Consider the following 19675-nt stretch of genomic DNA (forward strand, 5'->3'; position numbering starts at 1 on the left):
GTTATTTTACCATTGAGGAAATTGAGACAGACAAAGTGATATGATGGGTGAAAAACATCTAACCACTCAGTGCCCTCAGTGACTTGCCTAATGTCATATAGCTAGTAAGTGTTGAGGCTGCATTTGAACTCAGAATTTGACTTAAGGCTCAGTGGAAGAGATAACATAAAAACAAATATATGTAAAGCAAAATATATACAGGATAAAGAGAAAATAATTAACTGAGGAAAGGCACTAGAGGGAGGGGTTGGGAAAGACTTCTGATGAAAGATGTTATTTTATTGGATCTTTGTCAGCTCCTTGAGGACAGGGCTTGTCTTTTCCATCTTTTTTGGTATCTATAGGTGTTAGCATTGTGACTATAATATACTAGGCACTTAATAAATGTCTATTGATTATTGACTAACTTCAAAGAAGCCAAACCCTTGAATTCAGTTTCTCACTCCAAATTCAATATCATTTTTACTGTTCTATGCTATAGACACTCAATACAGGTTTGCTGTATGAATGAAAAATATTCAGACTTATTCAAGGGTTCAAATAAAGTACTTTGAAGATCTTAAAGCACAATATAAATACAAGTTATTGTTTTTGTTGTTGTGATTGCTACTTTTATCCTTAAGTTACCAGACCTCCAACCAGGTGATAGTTTCATTCCTTGAGCCTTTTAATGTACTCCTGATAAGCTCAAACACTGTTTATAGAGCAATACAAGAGTATTTTGATAAATGCCTAACAACTGAATTCTCCAGAAAAAAGTATGCAATATACTTTTAAGTTTGACTGTATTATCAACACTTTCTTAAATCTAGACAGTCATTAAAATGATAAACCAAGACCTGCTTTTAGAGTGTGCCAATTTCTGAAGTGTAAATATTCATACTAAAAAAATTTAACAATTGACTTTCAAAATTCTTTTGAGCTGTTTCCAGCACAAACCCCTGAGCTTATATTATATATTCTCTTTAGAATTCACTGCATCAGAACTTTCATAGAACTATGCTAACTGAAGTCTTTTAGTCCAATCAAAATGTTCACTGCTTATTGATGATGCATGGTTCGTTAGTTCAGTTAAGTAATTATAATAGTTCTTAGCATGTCTGTTATAGTCATATAAGCATAGCTATAGTTAATGACCCTCAAGAAGGATTGCTTTGTTCTGGTAATTTGGTAATTCTGGTCATTGTATGTATTTCAGAAACTTCTATCATAGGATCAGAGTTCTGGAGCAGAAAGAGACTCCAGAGGCCACCTAGTTCAATACCTCCAATTTCCAGATGAGATGACTCAGTTCCAAGGTTAAATAATTTGTGTGAGGGCATACAGATAATATGTACCATTTTAATCCAGGTTCTTTGACTACAGAGCTAGTGTTATCTTTATTGTATCACAGAAAAAAGTAATAGGAACTACATCTTTTTCTAGTTAGGTTTACATAAATAATTTTCAGATAAAATTAGCCTGCATTTCAAATTTTTAACAAGGCAAAGGTCCAGGATAGTTCCAAGAGACTTATAATAAAAAAAAAGGTTATCTTCCACCAGAGAAGGAACAGATCAGGTCTGAATACAAATTGAAACATCATTCTTTACTACTTTCATGTTGAAGTTTTGTCTAGTGTAAGCAATATGCCACCTTTCACAACATGATGAACATGGAAATATATATTTTATGTTATATATAAAATATATTTTTTATTTTATTTCTGTATAAAAATGTATCAAAATGCTTGTTGATTGAATTGGAAAAAAAGAATAAGCAACTATTAAAAATACACAAATATGTGGAGGGTAACATTTGACAAGATGGTACCATAAGGTAATAGTCAACATTACCCAGAATGGAACTCATTATATTCCCCAACAAAACTATCCTCAGCCTTTCCCATTTCTAGTGATGGTATCATTATCCTTCCAGTAACTCAGATTTGAAACATCACAATTATGCTTGACTTTTCCATCTCCCTTACTTCTCCATTTATTCCATCAGTGGAGGTATCTTGTAAATTTACTTACATGACATCAATCACAGCTGTCTTCTCTTTTATTATTATTTTATTATTATCTCGTCTAATCTAGTTCAGGCCTTTATTATTTCCTGCCTAGACTATTGCAACAGTTTCCTAATTGGTCTCCTTTTTATTCTTCCCCATTATAATTGATCCTCCCCAAATTGCCAAGTTTCTATTCTTGAAATATAACTCTTGACTTCTTAAAAATCTTATGTTTCTTCCTATTGCCTATGGGAAATGATAAAAATCCTCATCCATAATCAGGCTTTTAGCTACCTTTTTAGTCTTTTGTATTTTCCTCTTCTTGAATTATTTTTCCAGTTAAACTAGCTCATTAGCTAATATTTTCACATTCTATTCTGTTGTCCATCACCTCACCTTGTGAAGTATTCATTCTTTAGCTCCACCTCATAGAATCTCTAATTTCCTTTACAGTATGGCTTAGGTGCTAACCTCCTACATGAGGCCTTTCCTAGTCTCCCCCAACACCTCCTTCCAGTTGTCTTTGCATCTTGAAATTATTTTGCACATACTTCAACTTTACTGACTAGTCTCCAGTAGAATGTCACTTCCTTGAAGGCAAGGGACAGTTTTGTTTTTGCCTTTATTTCCTGACCACCTAGCTTAGTGCCTTGAAGAGAGTAGGTGCTTATGAAATGAAGATGGAACTGAACTAGCAAACAGGGTAAACTACAAACTTTGTTGGAGGGATATTAATTTGAGACTTTTGGTGAGACAAATCATTATTGGGATCTGTCAATGGTAGGGTATACAAGTCACATATAAGATGTGACAGAAACAAATTATATATGGACTACATAGAACTAGGAAGTAATGGATTATAGAGGTCACCTGGCAGAAAAACAAGTGATATTGTGGTGAGAATTTATTATATTCAATGCAGTCAGAAGGAATAAATGGAATGAGAAGTTTGAGAAGTAGATGGTGACCCTGACACAGAAGCACATACCAGTAGAGATGATAAGTTTCTTTGACTTTCTCTGCTAAAAACTGAGCAGCTGATAACTTCTTGACTTGCTTTAATGATAATTTCATCTCCCTAAGAGGTGAAAGAAGCAACGTGATTAACTAATACTCTAGATTTTATTATTATCATTAAGGATGAACAGTATGGTGAAATAAACATAATAGAGACCAATTGGAAAAAACACATTTGAAATATATATATATATATATCAGATAAAGTTTGATTTGTAATTTCTGTAAAGAAATGACATCTTTAAGAGTAACACTTGCTAACAGCTATCCAGAAATAGAATTGGACTGTATCTAGAAATTATGGGTTCTACTTTATTGGTAGGGGAAAGAGTGAGGCATAGAATAGTTTATTGTGACCAGAGGGGCAAGAAGAAGAAATAAAATTAGAAAGATTAGGTAGTCCCAATAGATCATGGGATACCCTTGAATGTTATACAAAGGAGTTTATACATACCCAGTAATATAATTCATTTGTAGAAATTTTATACCTGGCAATTTCTATACCAAGACAAAAATGAAACTCTTAGAGAAAAGGTTAGATAGAGTAAATACTTGGTCCCAGGTTTTCTGACACAACAAACCAGCATTTTCCACTATACCATGCTATTTCTCATAATCACTCCTACTAAGAGAAGGGTAGTGGTCTAAAAGAGATTCAAGGAAATCATACGACTCATATTTTAAAAATAATATGCAGAATATAGAAGGAAGTGTTGCCTAATACACTTTTTAAAAATAGTAATTTATACCTATGTCATAATATTTTGCAAGTATTCTTTTCCCCTTTGACTTAATTTTTTCAATAATTTATTTTCTCTATGTAGCTGTGCCTCATTTCACTGTTACTCCTCAAGACAGAGTGGTTATTGAGGGCCAAACTGTTGATTTCCAGTGTGAAGCACAAGGCTATCCACAACCCGTTATTGCCTGGACAAAAGGAGGTGAGATTTCCAGTATTGTATTTCTCATTTTCTTCTTTCTAACACTAAAAACACTGATAAAATTATGGAAGGTACAATTTTTTTATATTGTATTCTGTATATTCATATGCTCAATTTTTTTTTATTCCTGCTTAGGACATTTTTTTAGATGAGTTGAATCTTTCAAAAGTTAACCCTCTGGTCTTGAGACATGACTTGCTTTCTTTCAACACCTAAATGTCCCATATGTGCAGTGCTTCCATGACTATATTGTGTGTACTACATATTATTGCCTCAAATGCTGAAAAAAACTTGACTTCATAGGTGGGGCAGTAAAATATCCTATTCTAAATTTATAATAATCTCTCTCCCCAGCCATTCCCTCTACTTTGGGCCCATCTGGGTTAAGTTAAACTAAGTTGCCAAATGACATCAGAAGACAAGCAAGAGGTGTTTTGGGAAAGCCATGGTAGGGGTTGAGTAGATTAGGGGAGGTAGAATTGTATGTAAAAGGGGGGAAAAGCTTTCAATCTAAGTCTAAACTTTCTTGCACTGCTTTTAATATTTTTTCTGACATATTACAAACTTTTATATTTGTACTGTGCTCATATGTATGTTTGTTTCTTCCATACTTTGTTAGGTAATTATGTTATTTGGTAATTTTATTAATTCTGATTGCCCATAAAATGATATCGTATCCTGGACAGCATCAAATAGATAAGTGCTGGGCCCAAGGAAACTTCCTCTTTTGAATTTCAGTCTCTTCCTGCAACATTCTTGGGTTTGATCCAGGCAAAAGTGGATTGCAATGGATATCTGATCTCCTTAGTACATGGGTACATACTGGATCTCTCACATTTTGCCCTGAAGTAAGCAGGAAAAGCAGCACTGGTCCAGGGCCAGGGGACATATCACATATAATGAACTCTTGATTTTATTTGATATCCTCACTAAGGGAATCTCCCTATAAGTTCACACATATAAAGAGTTAATATTACAGGATAGGAGACTAATGATGAGTGAACTTTGGGCCTTTGGAATAAAAGGTTGATAATCTTTGACTTGAACTCGTTATTGAATAAACTTTTATAATGCTTGCTTTCTCAAACTGGTAATCAAAAAAGTGTTGTCAAAGGTTGCCAAATTCATAACTTCCTACCTATTTTAAATCACTTGTTATATCATTGTATGTTCCTTTTAAAAAAAATGTACTCATGATTTAATTGGTCTTAGTATTTCCTGACAAAGAATTCCCTCTACCAAAGAGATCAGCATTTGATATCCAAAACAGTCTCAGGGAATTTCCTAGGACACTGAAAGATTAAATCATTTGTCAAAGATCACATAGCAGTGTATACTGGAGATGTGCTGGTAAATGTTTAACAACTGGATCTTTGCAGCATGACATGCTTTTAAGTTTGATTTGCATTATTAACATTATCTCCATTACTTTCTTAAGCGTAGTCAACGAACAAAGCAAATAAATAAAACCCGATCTGAAGTGTTTTCCAATTTACAAGGTATAAATGTTCACACTGAAAATTTAACAGTTCTCTCTCTAGGGCAGATTTCAACTGGTTCCTGCACCCCCCTCCCAGTATGTGTCAGAGATAGGTTTTAAGAACAGGATGCTCTTTCTGTGGCCAGTTCTCTACCTACTACATTATACTGCTCTTGTGTTATAGTGCCAAACAACTTACTTCCACTGTATTTCAGGGAGTCAACTCTCAGTAGATAGAAGACATTTAGTTCTTTCATCGGGAACTTTGAGGATTTCAAGCGTTGCCCTTCATGACCAGGGACAATATGAATGCCAAGCTGTCAATATCATAGGCTCTCAGAGGGTGGCTGTGCATTTGACAGTGCAGCCTAGAGGTAAAGTTTATTTTTGGGTATGGGATGCATAGGGTGGAATTGTGAATGTTTATTTTAGCAAAAATATATTTATTCATATTTGCTGGTTTTCATTTCATTGCTCCTTATTAGGAACCACATATTCCAATTTAAAAATTATAAAAGGAACCTCTTACCTTTTGTCTTAGAATTGGTACTGTGTATTGGTTCTAAGGTAGAAGTGTGGTAATGCTAGGCAATGGAGGTTAAGTGACTTGCCTAGGGTCACACAACTAGGATTTGAACCGAGAACTTCCCATCTCTAGGCCTGGCTCTCAGCTACCTAACTGCCCCACATATTCCACTTTAAAAAAAAAGTGGATTTATAAAATTAGTAGTTATACTTAGCTTTAAGTTTTATAAAATGTTTTAAGAAAAATATGTATAAATATGTTTTCTTGGAGTGATATTAAAGCAAGCATAATAACAGAGGACTGACTTTCTTGTCCAATGACTGCATAGTAATGGTTTGTTTATGAACTGTGAGGAAATTGATGGTTTTTAACAAATGAGATCCTTATAATATTTAAAATTTAATTAAAATATATTTTCAGTTAACATTTACTTTCCTGTGATACTTACTTAAAATTTTCCCAAAACCTCATCCATATGGTAGCTCTACTCATAAGGTAGTACAGCATTTTATCAGAATCTGCTTCATTTTCTCTCTGGTTCTATTTTTCAACTTCTTGAATTTTCAGATATTCTAATCAGACTATATTTCAAGGACTCGCTGATTGCAGGTGGTTATATAGGTACAGTTCCCCTAATGGATTGCATTCCTACTGGGGTCAGGAGATGGTGTGTTCAGTTGCTGTGACCAAAACCATTTGTGACCAAGTGACCAACTCCCTGCTTATACTTTACACATTTGAATACCCATCTTTTTTCCTAATTGTTTTCTTCTAATGCCCTCTCTACAACTTCATATAATAGCCTTTGCCTGTACCAAATCCCTAGAAGTGTAGGAAGGTACTATTTCAGGAAAGTGGCTGAGTTCTAAGAAGTCATGGTGTAGTAGGTTGGAGGTTAGGACAGAGCCTGAGTTAGTGAATTATAGGAGGATGTCCACAGGGAGCATGGAGACGAGTACTTGAATAGGCTGCTGAAGGTGCCCACTGGGGATACCTGCAGGGTATCCCTTGTCTTTTCAGTCTTGTTTTATTTTATTCCTCTTCACATATACAGTTATATTCCAAAAGAATTAGATTGCTAGTTGTTTCCTGAACTTGGCATTTTATCTCCTTTCATTTACCCAAATTTTCCCCTCATGTCTGAAATGTCATTTTTTCTGAATCCTTTTTCTTTCAAAGCTCATCTCAGTGCTACCCTTCCATGATCCCATCAATTATTAGTTATCTACACTATTCCTCCTACACATTCTCTGAGTTCATTATCTCCATCATTCCCATCATTTCACTAGCATATTCTCTGACTCTCTCCATTATTCATATCAATCCCATCACATCACCAGTGCCTTACCCTATACAGGTTACCTTGTAGCTATGTTGTATGTATCTTTTGTATATATGGGTATAATTGTGTTATATCATTAGTGCCTTCCCCTCTAGTTTACCTTGTAACTATGTTGTACATTCTGTAAACATCTGTATGTACATGACACTTCTCTTGTTAGATTGTAAACTTAAAAAAACTTTTTAAAATTATTTTTTCCTATAATTACATGATTTATGTTGTCTTCTTTCCCTCTTCCCTTCCTCCTTCCAGAGTTGATAAGCAGTTCCACTGTGTACATGTATTATCACTTAAACCCCATTTCCATATTATTCATTTTTGTAATAGTTCAATCTTTTAAAACTAAAATCCCAAATCATAAACCCATATAAATAAGTGACACATCATATGTTTTCTTCTTCATTTCTACTTCCACAGTTCTTTCTCTGTCTGTGGATAGCATTCTTTCTTATAAGACTCTCAGAATTGTCCTGATTCAATGCATTGATGTTAGTAGCAAAGTCTATTACATTTGATCATCCCACCATATTTCAGTTACTGTGTACAATGTTCTCCTTTTTCTGCTCATTTCACTCTGCATAATTTCATAGAGGTCTTTCCAGTTCTTATAGAAATCAAACAGTTCATCATTTCTTATAGTACAGTAGTATTCTATCACTATCATATATCACAGTTTGTTCAGCCATTCCCCAATTGAAAGACATCCCATCATTTTCCATTTTTTTTACTATCACGAAAAGCACAACTATAAATATTTTTGTAGAAACAGGTCCTTCCCCATTTATTTTGATCTCTTTGGGGTACAAACCTAGTAGTAGTATCGCTGGATCAAAAGGCATGCATTCTTTTAAAGTCTTTTGGGCATAATTCCAAATTGCCTTTAGATTATAATTGTGTTTAGATTGTAAACCTGATGAGAATAGACTGTCATTTTTCTTTTTATAATGCCAGTGCCTAATACAGATTAAATACTTCATAAGGACTTGGTATTTGATTAATAACTTATAGTATATTGATCTCTCTCTCTCTCTCTCTCTCTCTCTCTCTCTCTCTCTATATATATATATATATATATATATATATCCTTTCAACCCCACCCACTCTTCCCATGGTAATATGCCATTATGGGGGCAAAAACAGTTTGATTTTTATTATTGATATCTAGCATAGGCATTTTGCTTGACTTTTTGTATATAAGTGCTATAATATGCATATGTGGGTGTTTGTTATATATGTGTGTATATAAGAGAGAGATTGATTGATTGATTGGAATTGAGTGATTCAAGTCTGGTTTGGGAGAAGGATTATTATGTTTTCAGTTTCTGTTTGTAATTCCTTGTGATTTATAATAGTTTATCATCTCTACCCACTGAATAGTCACATGTCACTTTTCTCCTAGTTACTCCTGTGTTTGCTAGCATCCCAAGGGATATGACAGTGGAGGTTGGTACCAATGTGCAGATTCCTTGCAGTTCTCAAGGAGAACCAGAGCCAGTAATAACATGGAATAAGGTAAGAATAAGGTAATCTCTGTTGCTGGGTTTCTGAAGGGCTCAGAAGTGTAGTTCAGACTTAACTGTTTTGTGGTTCAGGTTTATTAAATATAGAGCATCTCATAGCTGCCTGTCCAATTTCTAAGTAGAAAGTAGCAAAGAAAGTTCAAAAATGATAAATTTGGGGCTGTTGAAGTTTCATGAATTTATATCTAAAATTTATACTTTAACATTTTTTAAAAAATGAAACAATCAACAAATAAAATAACAATCTTATAGCCACCATCCAATAGGCAAGTTAGTTTGTATCATTGTTTGATTCTGTTCTTTTCTCTCATAAACCTCCTTCCCACTTATGAAGCCAAGGCAATATCATGATAGGTAAATGTCATATAAGTATCTACATGCATGCACACACAGTACATATGTATATACAAAACATCATATTGTATATATGTATATTATGCATATACACATACCACTTTCATGTATACATTATACATATATGTGTATCGTATGTGTCTAATTTCTGTGTATATGTACATTTATGTGTGTATATACACATGCAAACACACAACACTTCATATTGGTTATTAGTGGCACAATTAATTATTTACTTTGTTTTTTCATATATTGGTCATGTTCATCCATTAATCATGATTTTGTGTTTTATGTATATTCAACTGAGGAATAAGATGCAATATGCCCTTCTCTTTCTTCCTTGTTCTACTTGGTTTATGATTTCATTTTGGAGCTTGCATCTTTCTTTTTTTCCAAATCTTTACCATCTGTCTTAATTTGGATTCTAAAACTGAAGAGTCATAAGGAGTAGGCAGCAGGGTTAAGTGACTTGCTCAGGGTCACACAGCTAGGAAGTGTCTGAGGCTAGATTTGAATGCACATTCTTCTGATTCAGGCCTGGACTGTGTCTACTGTACTATCTTGTTGCCTTGGAGTTGGCATCTTAATAAACATTTTTAAAAATTTAATTTGAAAAGGAAGAAAAATAATAAATGGAATGGCATTTAGAACTTGTAGGGCTCAAATCCAGTCCTTTTGTTGCCCTACCCCCAATTCAATTCAACAAACATTTATTAAACACCCATTCTGTTGTAAGGTACTTTGCTCAGTGCTGGGGTTACGAAGACATGCACAAAACCATTTTTATTTGAGTAAACATTCAAAACAATGTAATAATTACCTAATTCTCCTCACATTCAACAAGGAATAACAAAAAAATGAACAAATAAGCAAAAAATATGCTTTTGTATTGACCCTTTCTTGTCCAAGCTAGATGTAAGTATTCTACTCTCAACAGCCTTTTTTTGGGTTACATATTGAGAATATCTGATGTTCTTTTGGAGGATGTTTTTTTAGTCTTGTCCAACCAAATTCAAAAGAATAGGTAATGACTAAGCAAACTGTGGAATATTATTCTATATGATGGGATACTTCAGAGATAATTAAACATGATGAATAAGTATGGAATATTGTATGGTAGAAAAAATAGAATACAAGATAGCATGAAAATACCAATTATTTTGTTAGTCATTTTTAAATCACATTTGTGACTTTCTTGGCAAAGATACAGGAATGTTTTGCCATTTCCTTCTCCATTTTGTTTTACCTATGAGGAAACTGATACAAACAAGGTTAAGTGACTTGCCCAGACGTACACACCTAGTAAGTGTCTGAAGTCAGATTTAAATTCAGGAAGAGGAATCTTCTGATTCCAGGCCTGACACTTCATCCTCTGCACCACCTGCAAGCCCATTGCAAAAATCTAAAAGTAATTTATTTGGAGAAGTACCTTTTATATCCTTAACAGTTATAAAATTAGGTAGTTCCTTATTCTTAAGAGTTATATTTGGGCAGGAGCAAGTGAAAATCCCCAATGAGTTTTTTTAGGGAAAAAATCCTTTTATTTTTATAAATTTATGATGGGCTCCTTTGGCATTTTTATGAAGATTATAGGCCCCTTCTGGAAAAAAATGTCTTTCCCCCTTATGTTCATAATGGAAGGAAATGCTAAATTTCATTTAGATATTTGAGAAAATAATTTTTTTCATTGAATTGTATATTTATTGAATGTAACTTCTAGTGTTCCACAAAGTATCTTTCCTCTTCCCATTTAGGTCCCAGGAGGATCTTTTTTTTTTAATTTTAGAAACCTTTAATGTAATTCAATTAATTGGAGCAAAGGTTTTCAGTTGTTCTACCACCCCCATCAAAAAAAAACAAAACAAAACAAAAAACTAATGCAATGCCATCTACTGCTGCAGGTAGTACTAGAAAAAATCCACCAAAAACCAAATGAAAAATCCAAGATTGCACTAAAAAACAATAAAACCTATTTTAAGCTTTTTGGTGTCTAAATGCAATTAAGTATTGGAGGAATGAAAAGACTGTAAGAAAGCCTTTATTAAAAATACTCATTTGTTCTGAGATTGGAAATATTAGTATTCGATGAAGGATGTATTCCAAAACAGTACTGAAGAAGGATGTATTCCAAAGCATGTATTCCCTTTTGGGTACAAGGATTTAAAAAAATAATCTTAAAGGGAATCAACACAAAACAATTCTAAGACCTATCAGAATCTGCTCCAACACCTATGCCCAAAGGGTGCTAAAAGACTGTTTGCCCTTTGATCCAGCCATAGCACTACTGGGTTTGTACCCCAAAGAGATAATAAGGAAAAAGACCTGTACCAAAATATTTATAGCTGCACTCTTTATGGTAGCAAAAAACTGGAAAATGAGGGGATGCCCTTCAATTGGAGAATGGCTGAACAAATTGTGGTATATGTTGGTGATGGATTACTATTGTGCTAAAAGGAATGATGAATTGGAGGGATTCCATGTGAACTGCAACAACCTCCAGGAATTGTTGCAGAGTGAAAGGAGCAGAACTAGGAGAACCTTGTACACAGCAATGTCACACATTGTGACATAATTGAATGAAATGGACTTCTCTACTAGCAGCAATGCAATGGTCCAGGGCAATTCTGAGGGACTTATGAGAAAGAACACTATCCACATCCAGAGAAAGAACTATGGGAATAGTGCAAGGGGTTAAAATGAAAGGTTTTACTAAAATATATGATTCAAAGTATTATTGCATAAGCGGGATTTAAACTGGGATATGTAAGAATGAAATTTTAATGATTTGACTAAAATATATGAAGATTACAAATAATAAAAAAAAGAATCTGCTCCAACACAAAAAACTGTCGTTTCCTGAAATTTCACTAGTCGTTTCTGCTTAATTGATTGTATCCTTTTTATAAGAAATGAATTTGGGCATGATTCTCAAACTTTAATACTTGTTTCTTCCTTATCTTATAAAGCAAACTGAAAATTTCTATGAAGCTTAATTGGAATGCTTAAAAGGTACAGCAGTTACATAAGAACTTTTAGAAAATAAATGTGTAAATCAAGAAATGCCTGATATTTACCCTAATCCTGTACCTTTCAGAATAAAATCTTTATAAAAATGTTTTAGCAGACACACAAAAATCTTGAAGAATTTAACTTAGGAATGCTTTTAAACCTCCTATTAACATTCTTTAGCTTCCAAATTAAGAAGCTGACTTTTAAATTACATAATAGTATGTTGCTGAGTTTTTACCAAATTTGAGTGCACACGACTGCTGTATTTCCAGATCCACATTTAAAGAATCTCTGAAATCTCCTGTGGGACCCTGTGACCACCATAATTTTAGTTGTTAGAACTTATATAGGGAAAGAAGGAAGGAAACAAGTACCTATGATCAGGCTCTGTGCTATAATTTACAAATAATATTTTTTGATCATTTCAGCAATCCAGGGTGATAGATGCTATTATCATCCCCATTACAGCTGAGGAGACTGAAGTAAAGAGCAATTAAATAACTTGCTCAGAGTCACAGAGCTGATAATCAACCTGAGGTCAAATTTGAATGAAGGACTTTCTGACTCCAGGCCCAGCACTATAACCACTACACTATCTAATTACCCCTAGGTCTGTTTTTTTTCCCCTCTTTTATAGTGGGAAAAAGAAAGAGCCATCCTTTTTCTTTGCAAATCCTTCAAGTGGAGAAGTAAAATCTTTGACTATATTTTTTGTGCTTCAAAAAGGGTTGCCTTACAACATGGGTAGATGAGGAGCAAGGAATTAATTTTTGGTTTTGTTTAATGTCCAAAGTTGTCTTTAAAATTTAACCATTATATAGGGTTTTCTTCAATGTTCTCAGTGTTTTGAAAACCTTGTTAAGTGCTAATAGGTTAATAATGTATAATTAAGACATATATGCTATTGTTTTTATTTAATTCACCTTTTTCACTTTGAATTTTTTAGTGAATTTTTGCTACTAGGCTTTGTTATTGAGTGAAATAGATTAAATTCCTTCTGAGGTTCAATGTTGGGCTGGGCTTGAAGGCATACCTCAAGAAATTCCAGTTTGGAAAATCATTCAGGAGGGGAAAAAAAAACAAGCATGAGAAAGTCTCAGTCTTCTTTTTCCAGACAACTGATTATTCCATTTTGTTTTAGGATGGAGTGCAGGTGACTGAAAGTGGCAAATTTCATATTAACCCAGAGGGATTTCTGACCATAAATGATGTTGGACCAGCTGATGAAGGTCGCTATGAATGTGTTGCCCGGAATACTATTGGATATTCCTCAGTTAGTATGGTCCTAAGTGTTAATGGTAAGACAGTCATACCAATAGGAATTATTTCTTATAATTTGTATAAGATATTTTACCTAACAAGCACCAAGACCCTATGATATAAAAACCAGATTGTTCATTTGGAAACTTCTGAGTTGTAGAATTTTAGAGAAGAAAGGGATGCTGTTATATAGGTCAGGTAGACAAAATCCCTTATTTTACAGATATGGAAAACAAAGCATGAGAGACAGAGCTAAGCTAGTAAACAAATTTCCAATTTGGACCTTTTTCTCACTACATCATATTAACTTGATCAATTCTCTTTACAAGATTTACCTCTCTAAGAGATATAGTAGCTTGACAAAGTGGTAATTTAAACCCTCCCAAAATTTTAAGGGTATAAAAAATGGATGATTAGAGAAGATGAATGTGGAGCTTTCTTGTGTATAGAAATAGCTATTTTTGGACCTAGGAAGATCTGAGTTCTAATTTTAAGTCTAACATTGACTCTGTGACCCTTGGCAAATTTTTTTAACTACTTACTGCTCTAGGGAAGATGCTGACAGTGCATTGGCAAAGGAATTATCCACATATGGGAATTTCCTGTATGAGTCATATAATGGGTCAATCTTCTGTCCCTAATTGAATACTCAATATCTTGCTAAAGTGAGAAAGAATATTATGTCTTTGGAAAGTTGATGTATTCAAGGTAGAGTATCCTGGATATTATGTATATGGAATGGTACAGTTTTAGGACTCAGAGTCAAATAAGAATGATTTCAGTGGATGATTGAAAGGATTGAATTGGTGAGGATAAATTTTAAGTGTCCTTTTTTAAAGAGTTGTGACTCAAAAGGATACAAAAGTATAATCAGTCAATTGATGATTCCTTGATGATTGAATTTTGTAAAGTCCATAAAGATTTTCTGATGAATTTGTTTTGATTTGTTGCTAATTTCTCTTCTGAAGAGATAACCTGGATTTTTTCGAAGCCTGTGCTATTATGGAAAAATGCTATGGTAGACACTATTGAACAGAAAAACTTTAATTTTGGAATTGACAATCCTATATTCATCACTAATAAGTCTATTGTTCAAAGATAAAAGTAGCTAAATTCAGAAGAGCTCCTTACCAGATTTGATATAGGATGGCATATATGAAGACGTTGAGAATCAACTACTAAGTTTAATGAGGAGTAGAATCAGTCTTGTGATGTAATGAACAAAAAATCTAATGTGATCTAAGACTATATTAGGAGAAATATAGCTTCCAGAAAGAGAAAGGGGATTGTCTCTAATCCAAGTAAGGACAATATCATTTTGCAATTGGAGGGGAAGTGATTTTCACTAAAAGAGAATATCTATGATTATCATTTTTAGTATCTGAAGTGTGATGATAATGATGATTGCATTTGCGATACAAAGCTTCCAGGAATAGGTAGGTTATAATCCTGCTGTATTCTGCCCTCATCTGATATTATCAGTTTTTAGCAATAGAGTTTCAAAAGAATTTAAGCTGTAAAGAGTCTAGAGGAAAGAAAACAAAATGGCAATGGGTTTCCAGGAGTCTTCATCTAGATGGGAAACCTTTGAAGGAACAGGGGATGTTTAGTCTGGAAAAAAGAAGAACCAGAGGCAGTTTGATATTCAAATGTCTGAGAAGCTGGCATTAGACTTGTTCTGTTTAGCCTTAGAGGATAAAACTAGGAACAATAGTGAAAACGGTTTACTCACAACATGGTGGATTTTCTCTTCTTAGAAATATTTAAGCAAGACTTTGGATATACCAGACATGTTATTTCTTTGGCATATGTGTTAGATTAAATCCCCTTCCAATGTTGAAATTCTGTGATTCTGTGAAATTAGGAGCACAAAATTGTGGAAGAACAAAGGGTCAACTCATAATTTTATGGTAAGATAAGATAAAAAGAGTATAGTTTACATGGAAGCTACTTGAATTTTTGAATAGAAGATGGGCGATGGACTTAGATTGAATTAATTACTGCTTCTGATATACACTAACAGTTAAAACAAGAATAATTTACTCTAACTGCTAAGTTCTTCAGGCAACTCTCTTAAGACCATGAATCAGCAAAGTGTTATTGATTTGCATGAATAGACTCTCCATATTCCTTGTTTCCCACACTAATTAAACATGGGTTTCAACCTACCTCCCTTGTCCCCAGTAATGTTATTCTTAAAATTTACCTCTAAATTATAATAATGATTTTTTAAGGGACATAGATAGGTGAGATCATTGAGGAGTGTGGGGACTACTTCAGAAAATAGCCTTGATTTATATCCTTTTACACACACATACAGACACACAGATTATTTGATCCATTAAAACCATGCACTTCTTTAAGAGAGGATTCAGTTGCAAAATTAATTAAATTCATATTATTAATTGCAAACATAAGGTAAAAGATGCCTCTTTATGAAGTTGCATAAGAAAGGATACATGAGTCAACTTGAACCATTCAACAAGGTTTTATTTAACTCCTCTATAGTTAAAGGCTGTGGAAAATGGATAAAGCACTTCCCCTTCTCTAAAAGAGATTAGAATTTAGTTGGAAAAGAGGATTCTACTAAGACTACTATTTACACATGATACAGAAGCAAACAACATATTCTTTAGAGATAAGGTTTATAGTACAGATTATAAATATCAGAGGAATGGTGCGAAGGAGCAGATCAAAGAGGGTAAAGTATACTTGAAGCAGCTTTGTAGAAGAAGGAAGACTTGAAATGGGAAATTTCAGGATATGTAGTATTTAAACACATGAAAGAGACAGGAAGAGGAATATCAGATGAGCTCATGGGAAAGAAAAGCACTTGTTATATTCAGGGAACAGGAGGAAATTTCTTTAAAGTGGAAGAAGCTTTTGGGATAAAAAGTTTGATTGATAAGAAGGGGTCAGATTATAGTGCACTGTGAAAACTAAAGAAAGGACTTGAGACTTACCTTAATAAATAATAGATTCATGGAAACATTGTTAATTGTGGCAGAAAACAGGGTGACCACAAAAAAAAGTGTACCATTTAAAGTCAGCTACAGTAAAACAGGGACCAGGGCTTATATATTAGTGTCTAGTTCTGAGTTGTGACAGTGATGACTGGAGAGAAGAGCCAGCTTTTAAAGAATTGACAAAGCCTGTAGACTGTTGTATTGTTAAATCAAGATAGCCTTTTTTTTTAAAGAGCATTGGATTTGGAGTCAAAGAGCATGGTAACTGCTACTTAGAGAATGATACAATCACAGGAATTGCAAATTTGAAGGACATTTTAGTCCAATCTAAACCCAAAAGTAATACTAATTATAATGTAATCACCAAGTGACCTACCAACCTCTACTTGAAGAAAGTCTAGTGAGAGATAACCCATTACTTCCAGAAATAGCTCTTTATATTATTTGTTGTTCAATAATTTTCAGTCATTAGGGGTTTTCTTGGCAAAGCTCCTGTTGTGGTTTGCTATTTTCTCTTCCAGTTCATTTTTATAGATGAAGAAATTAAAGCAAATAGGGTTAAGAGTCCTTAACTCTGTGTCCAGAGCCACAAGCTAATGAGTTTCTGCAGCCATATTTGAACTCTGGAAGATGAGTCTTCCTAATGCTAGACTTTACACTCTATCTACTCTACCACTTAGTAGCCCTCTTTATATTATTAGTTAACCTTAATTATTAAGAAGGGTTTTTTTTCCCCCTTTCATGAAGAATGACATTTCTTCTTTGAAGTTTCTTTCCATTTGTTTTCTCCTTTGGGACCAAATAAAATAAACATAATTCCTTTTCCATGTATCATAATAAGGATGCCAAAAACCCCTGAAATCTTGTCTTCTCTCGGTGGAAGCTAGGTGGTGCAGTGGATAGAGCATTAGTCCTAGAGGCAGAAAAACCTGAGTTCAAATCTGTAATCAGACACTTATCTATGTATATGCTTGGGCAGGTGGTTTAACCTCTATTTAAATCAGATTTCCTTTGCTACAAAATGGAGATAATAATAAGCACCTACCTCCCAGAGTTGTGAGGATAAAATGAGGCATTTTACAGTACCTGGCACATACTAGGCATTATATAAATGCTAGGTGCTATCGTTATTATCATTGTCATTAACATATTAAACATCCCCTTTTCCTTCAACTGATCTTATTCTATATTATCAACTTTTGGAAAATAATTTCCTTGGATCTCAGTTTCCTTATCTATAAATGAGAACTGTTTCTAGATAGGCCTTTTAGCTCTTATTGTCTGTGGCTTTATAACTAGAGCAGAAATTTTACTCTATGGCCTTGAATGTGAGAGAAGGATAATTCTAGGTATGTGCACAGCTACTGTCTTCCCTATCCCAGATAAAAGTGCCTCAACCTCTCTTTTCTCATCCTACTTATATCAGGATGAATGAAAACCATTTTTTTAAAGAAGAATGTTTTCTTTCTTTCTTTTTTCTTTATAAATTTTCCAGTTCTTCTAGTTTGCAAACAGAAGAGGCAAGAAAGCACTTGGAAGAGGACAAGCAGACATAGGAAAAAGGAACAAACTCTGACTCAAGGACTTGTAGAGCCATCTCTCTCTGTTTTGGAATTGGCAGCTAGGTAGCACAGTGAATAGAGTGCCAGCCTCAGAGTCCAGAAGATTCATCTTCCCAAGTTCAGATCCAGCCTCCAATACTTAACTAGCTGTGTGAGACTGTGCAAGTCACTTGACCGTGTTTGTTTCAGTTTCCTCATCTGTAAAATGAGCAGGAGGAGGAAATAGCAAATCACTCCTGTTTCTTGGTCAAGAAAACTACACCTGGGTTCATGAATATTTGGACATGAACCAAAAAAAAAAACTGATCACTAACATAGTGCTTAAAAATTTAACTTTCTTTAAAAATAGTTTTAAAAATATTTTTTGTTTTTTACACCACTGATATTTCTTTTCTCCCCCATTCTAGTCCATTAAATCATTAAAACAATATAAGAAAGAAAAAAAGTGGGTATATCAAGGTCTATGAAGCAATTTGTATACATTATTTCTCTTATTTGATAAGCATAATAACCCTGTGAAGTGAGATATTGCCAGAATTATCACGCTGATTTTTTAGATGAGGAAATTGAAACTAAAAACGATGAATTGATTTACTCATAGTCATACAGCTAATAACTGAGTCAGGATTTGAACCTAGATCTTTTCCAAATCCTAGTCCAGATCCTTCCATTGGTTATATGTTTATTTAATAATTATATAATTACATATAGCCCAAACAATGACATCAAATAGTAATAATAAAATTGATAGCCAATATTTATACAGTGTTATATGTGCTAGGCATTGTGTTAATCACTTTACAGTTATCCTCCCATGTGATCCTCCCAACAACCCTAGGAGTTAGATACTATAATTGTCCTCATTTTACAGATAAGGAAACTGAGGTAAAAAAAATGACAGTCATACAGCTGGTGTGAATCTGAGGTCAGATTTGAACTCATCTTCATGACTCCAGCCCAGTGCTCTATCCACTGTATCACATATATGTGCACACACACAAACATATACATGCACTTGCATGTATATGTATGTGTATATAAATTCAAAAAAATTATATATTGTATATTAGATATATTCTATTTATTATATGATTATAATTTTGGGGCCCTGGAGGGCCCAGTTTTGGGGCAGGAGTAAATAAAAACTTCTTTTCTAGAGGTTTAAAATCTCAAGGAATGTCTGTCTTTAGCCAGCATGTGGCCACTTAGATTTCTAGGTCAACTGTTGATATTAGTGGTTTGAATGGGTTCAAAATGGTCTTGCTATTTCTGCTACTCTATCATATGTTTATTCTTCTTGGATCTTCAGGGAGGAAATCTGTACTTCTGATTACATGTGCTAAAATTTAAAGATAAATACAAAATCCATCTGAGGTCAAGCTGTGTGACTAATGCTATTCATGGTGTCTGGATCATCCACTCTGGTCTATCATTAACTTTTCCCATTACTCTGTCATGAACAGTCAAGCAACTCATTATCTTAATTTCCTCCCCTCTTCTTACCTACAGAATCTTGTCTGGAAAATGAAGAGCTTTAATTTCCTCACAATACAAAGCAAATACCTTTGAATAGAGTTTGTGATGAGTAAAAAACTTTGGTTTAAAAAAAGAGTCAGACAAAAAATGTGGCTTTTGTAGCTTTAAGTGATGTAGTGTCTAGACAATTTTATGAGTAATATGTATAGGTATTTTTTCTGGTAATGGG

The 19675-nt window shown here is 33.9% G+C and overlaps 1 protein-coding gene across 2 annotated transcripts in view; it reads left to right on the forward strand.

Annotated features, from left to right (window-relative positions):
- Positions 1-19675, forward strand: part of PXDN (peroxidasin) — a 168529-nt gene that overhangs the window by 121402 nt on the left and 27452 nt on the right. For both annotated transcript variants that reach the window (XM_001381344.5, XM_056813382.1), the window contains 4 exons: positions 3835-3951; positions 5647-5805; positions 8699-8811; positions 13324-13480. In XM_001381344.5, the coding sequence (XP_001381381.2) occupies positions 3835-3951; positions 5647-5805; positions 8699-8811; positions 13324-13480 (546 nt within the window). The remainder of the gene's footprint in view (positions 1-3834; positions 3952-5646; positions 5806-8698; positions 8812-13323; positions 13481-19675) is intronic.

Source organism: Monodelphis domestica, chromosome 1 (assembly GCF_027887165.1).
Source record: "Monodelphis domestica isolate mMonDom1 chromosome 1, mMonDom1.pri, whole genome shotgun sequence".
NCBI lineage: Eukaryota > Metazoa > Chordata > Mammalia > Didelphimorphia > Didelphidae > Monodelphis > Monodelphis domestica.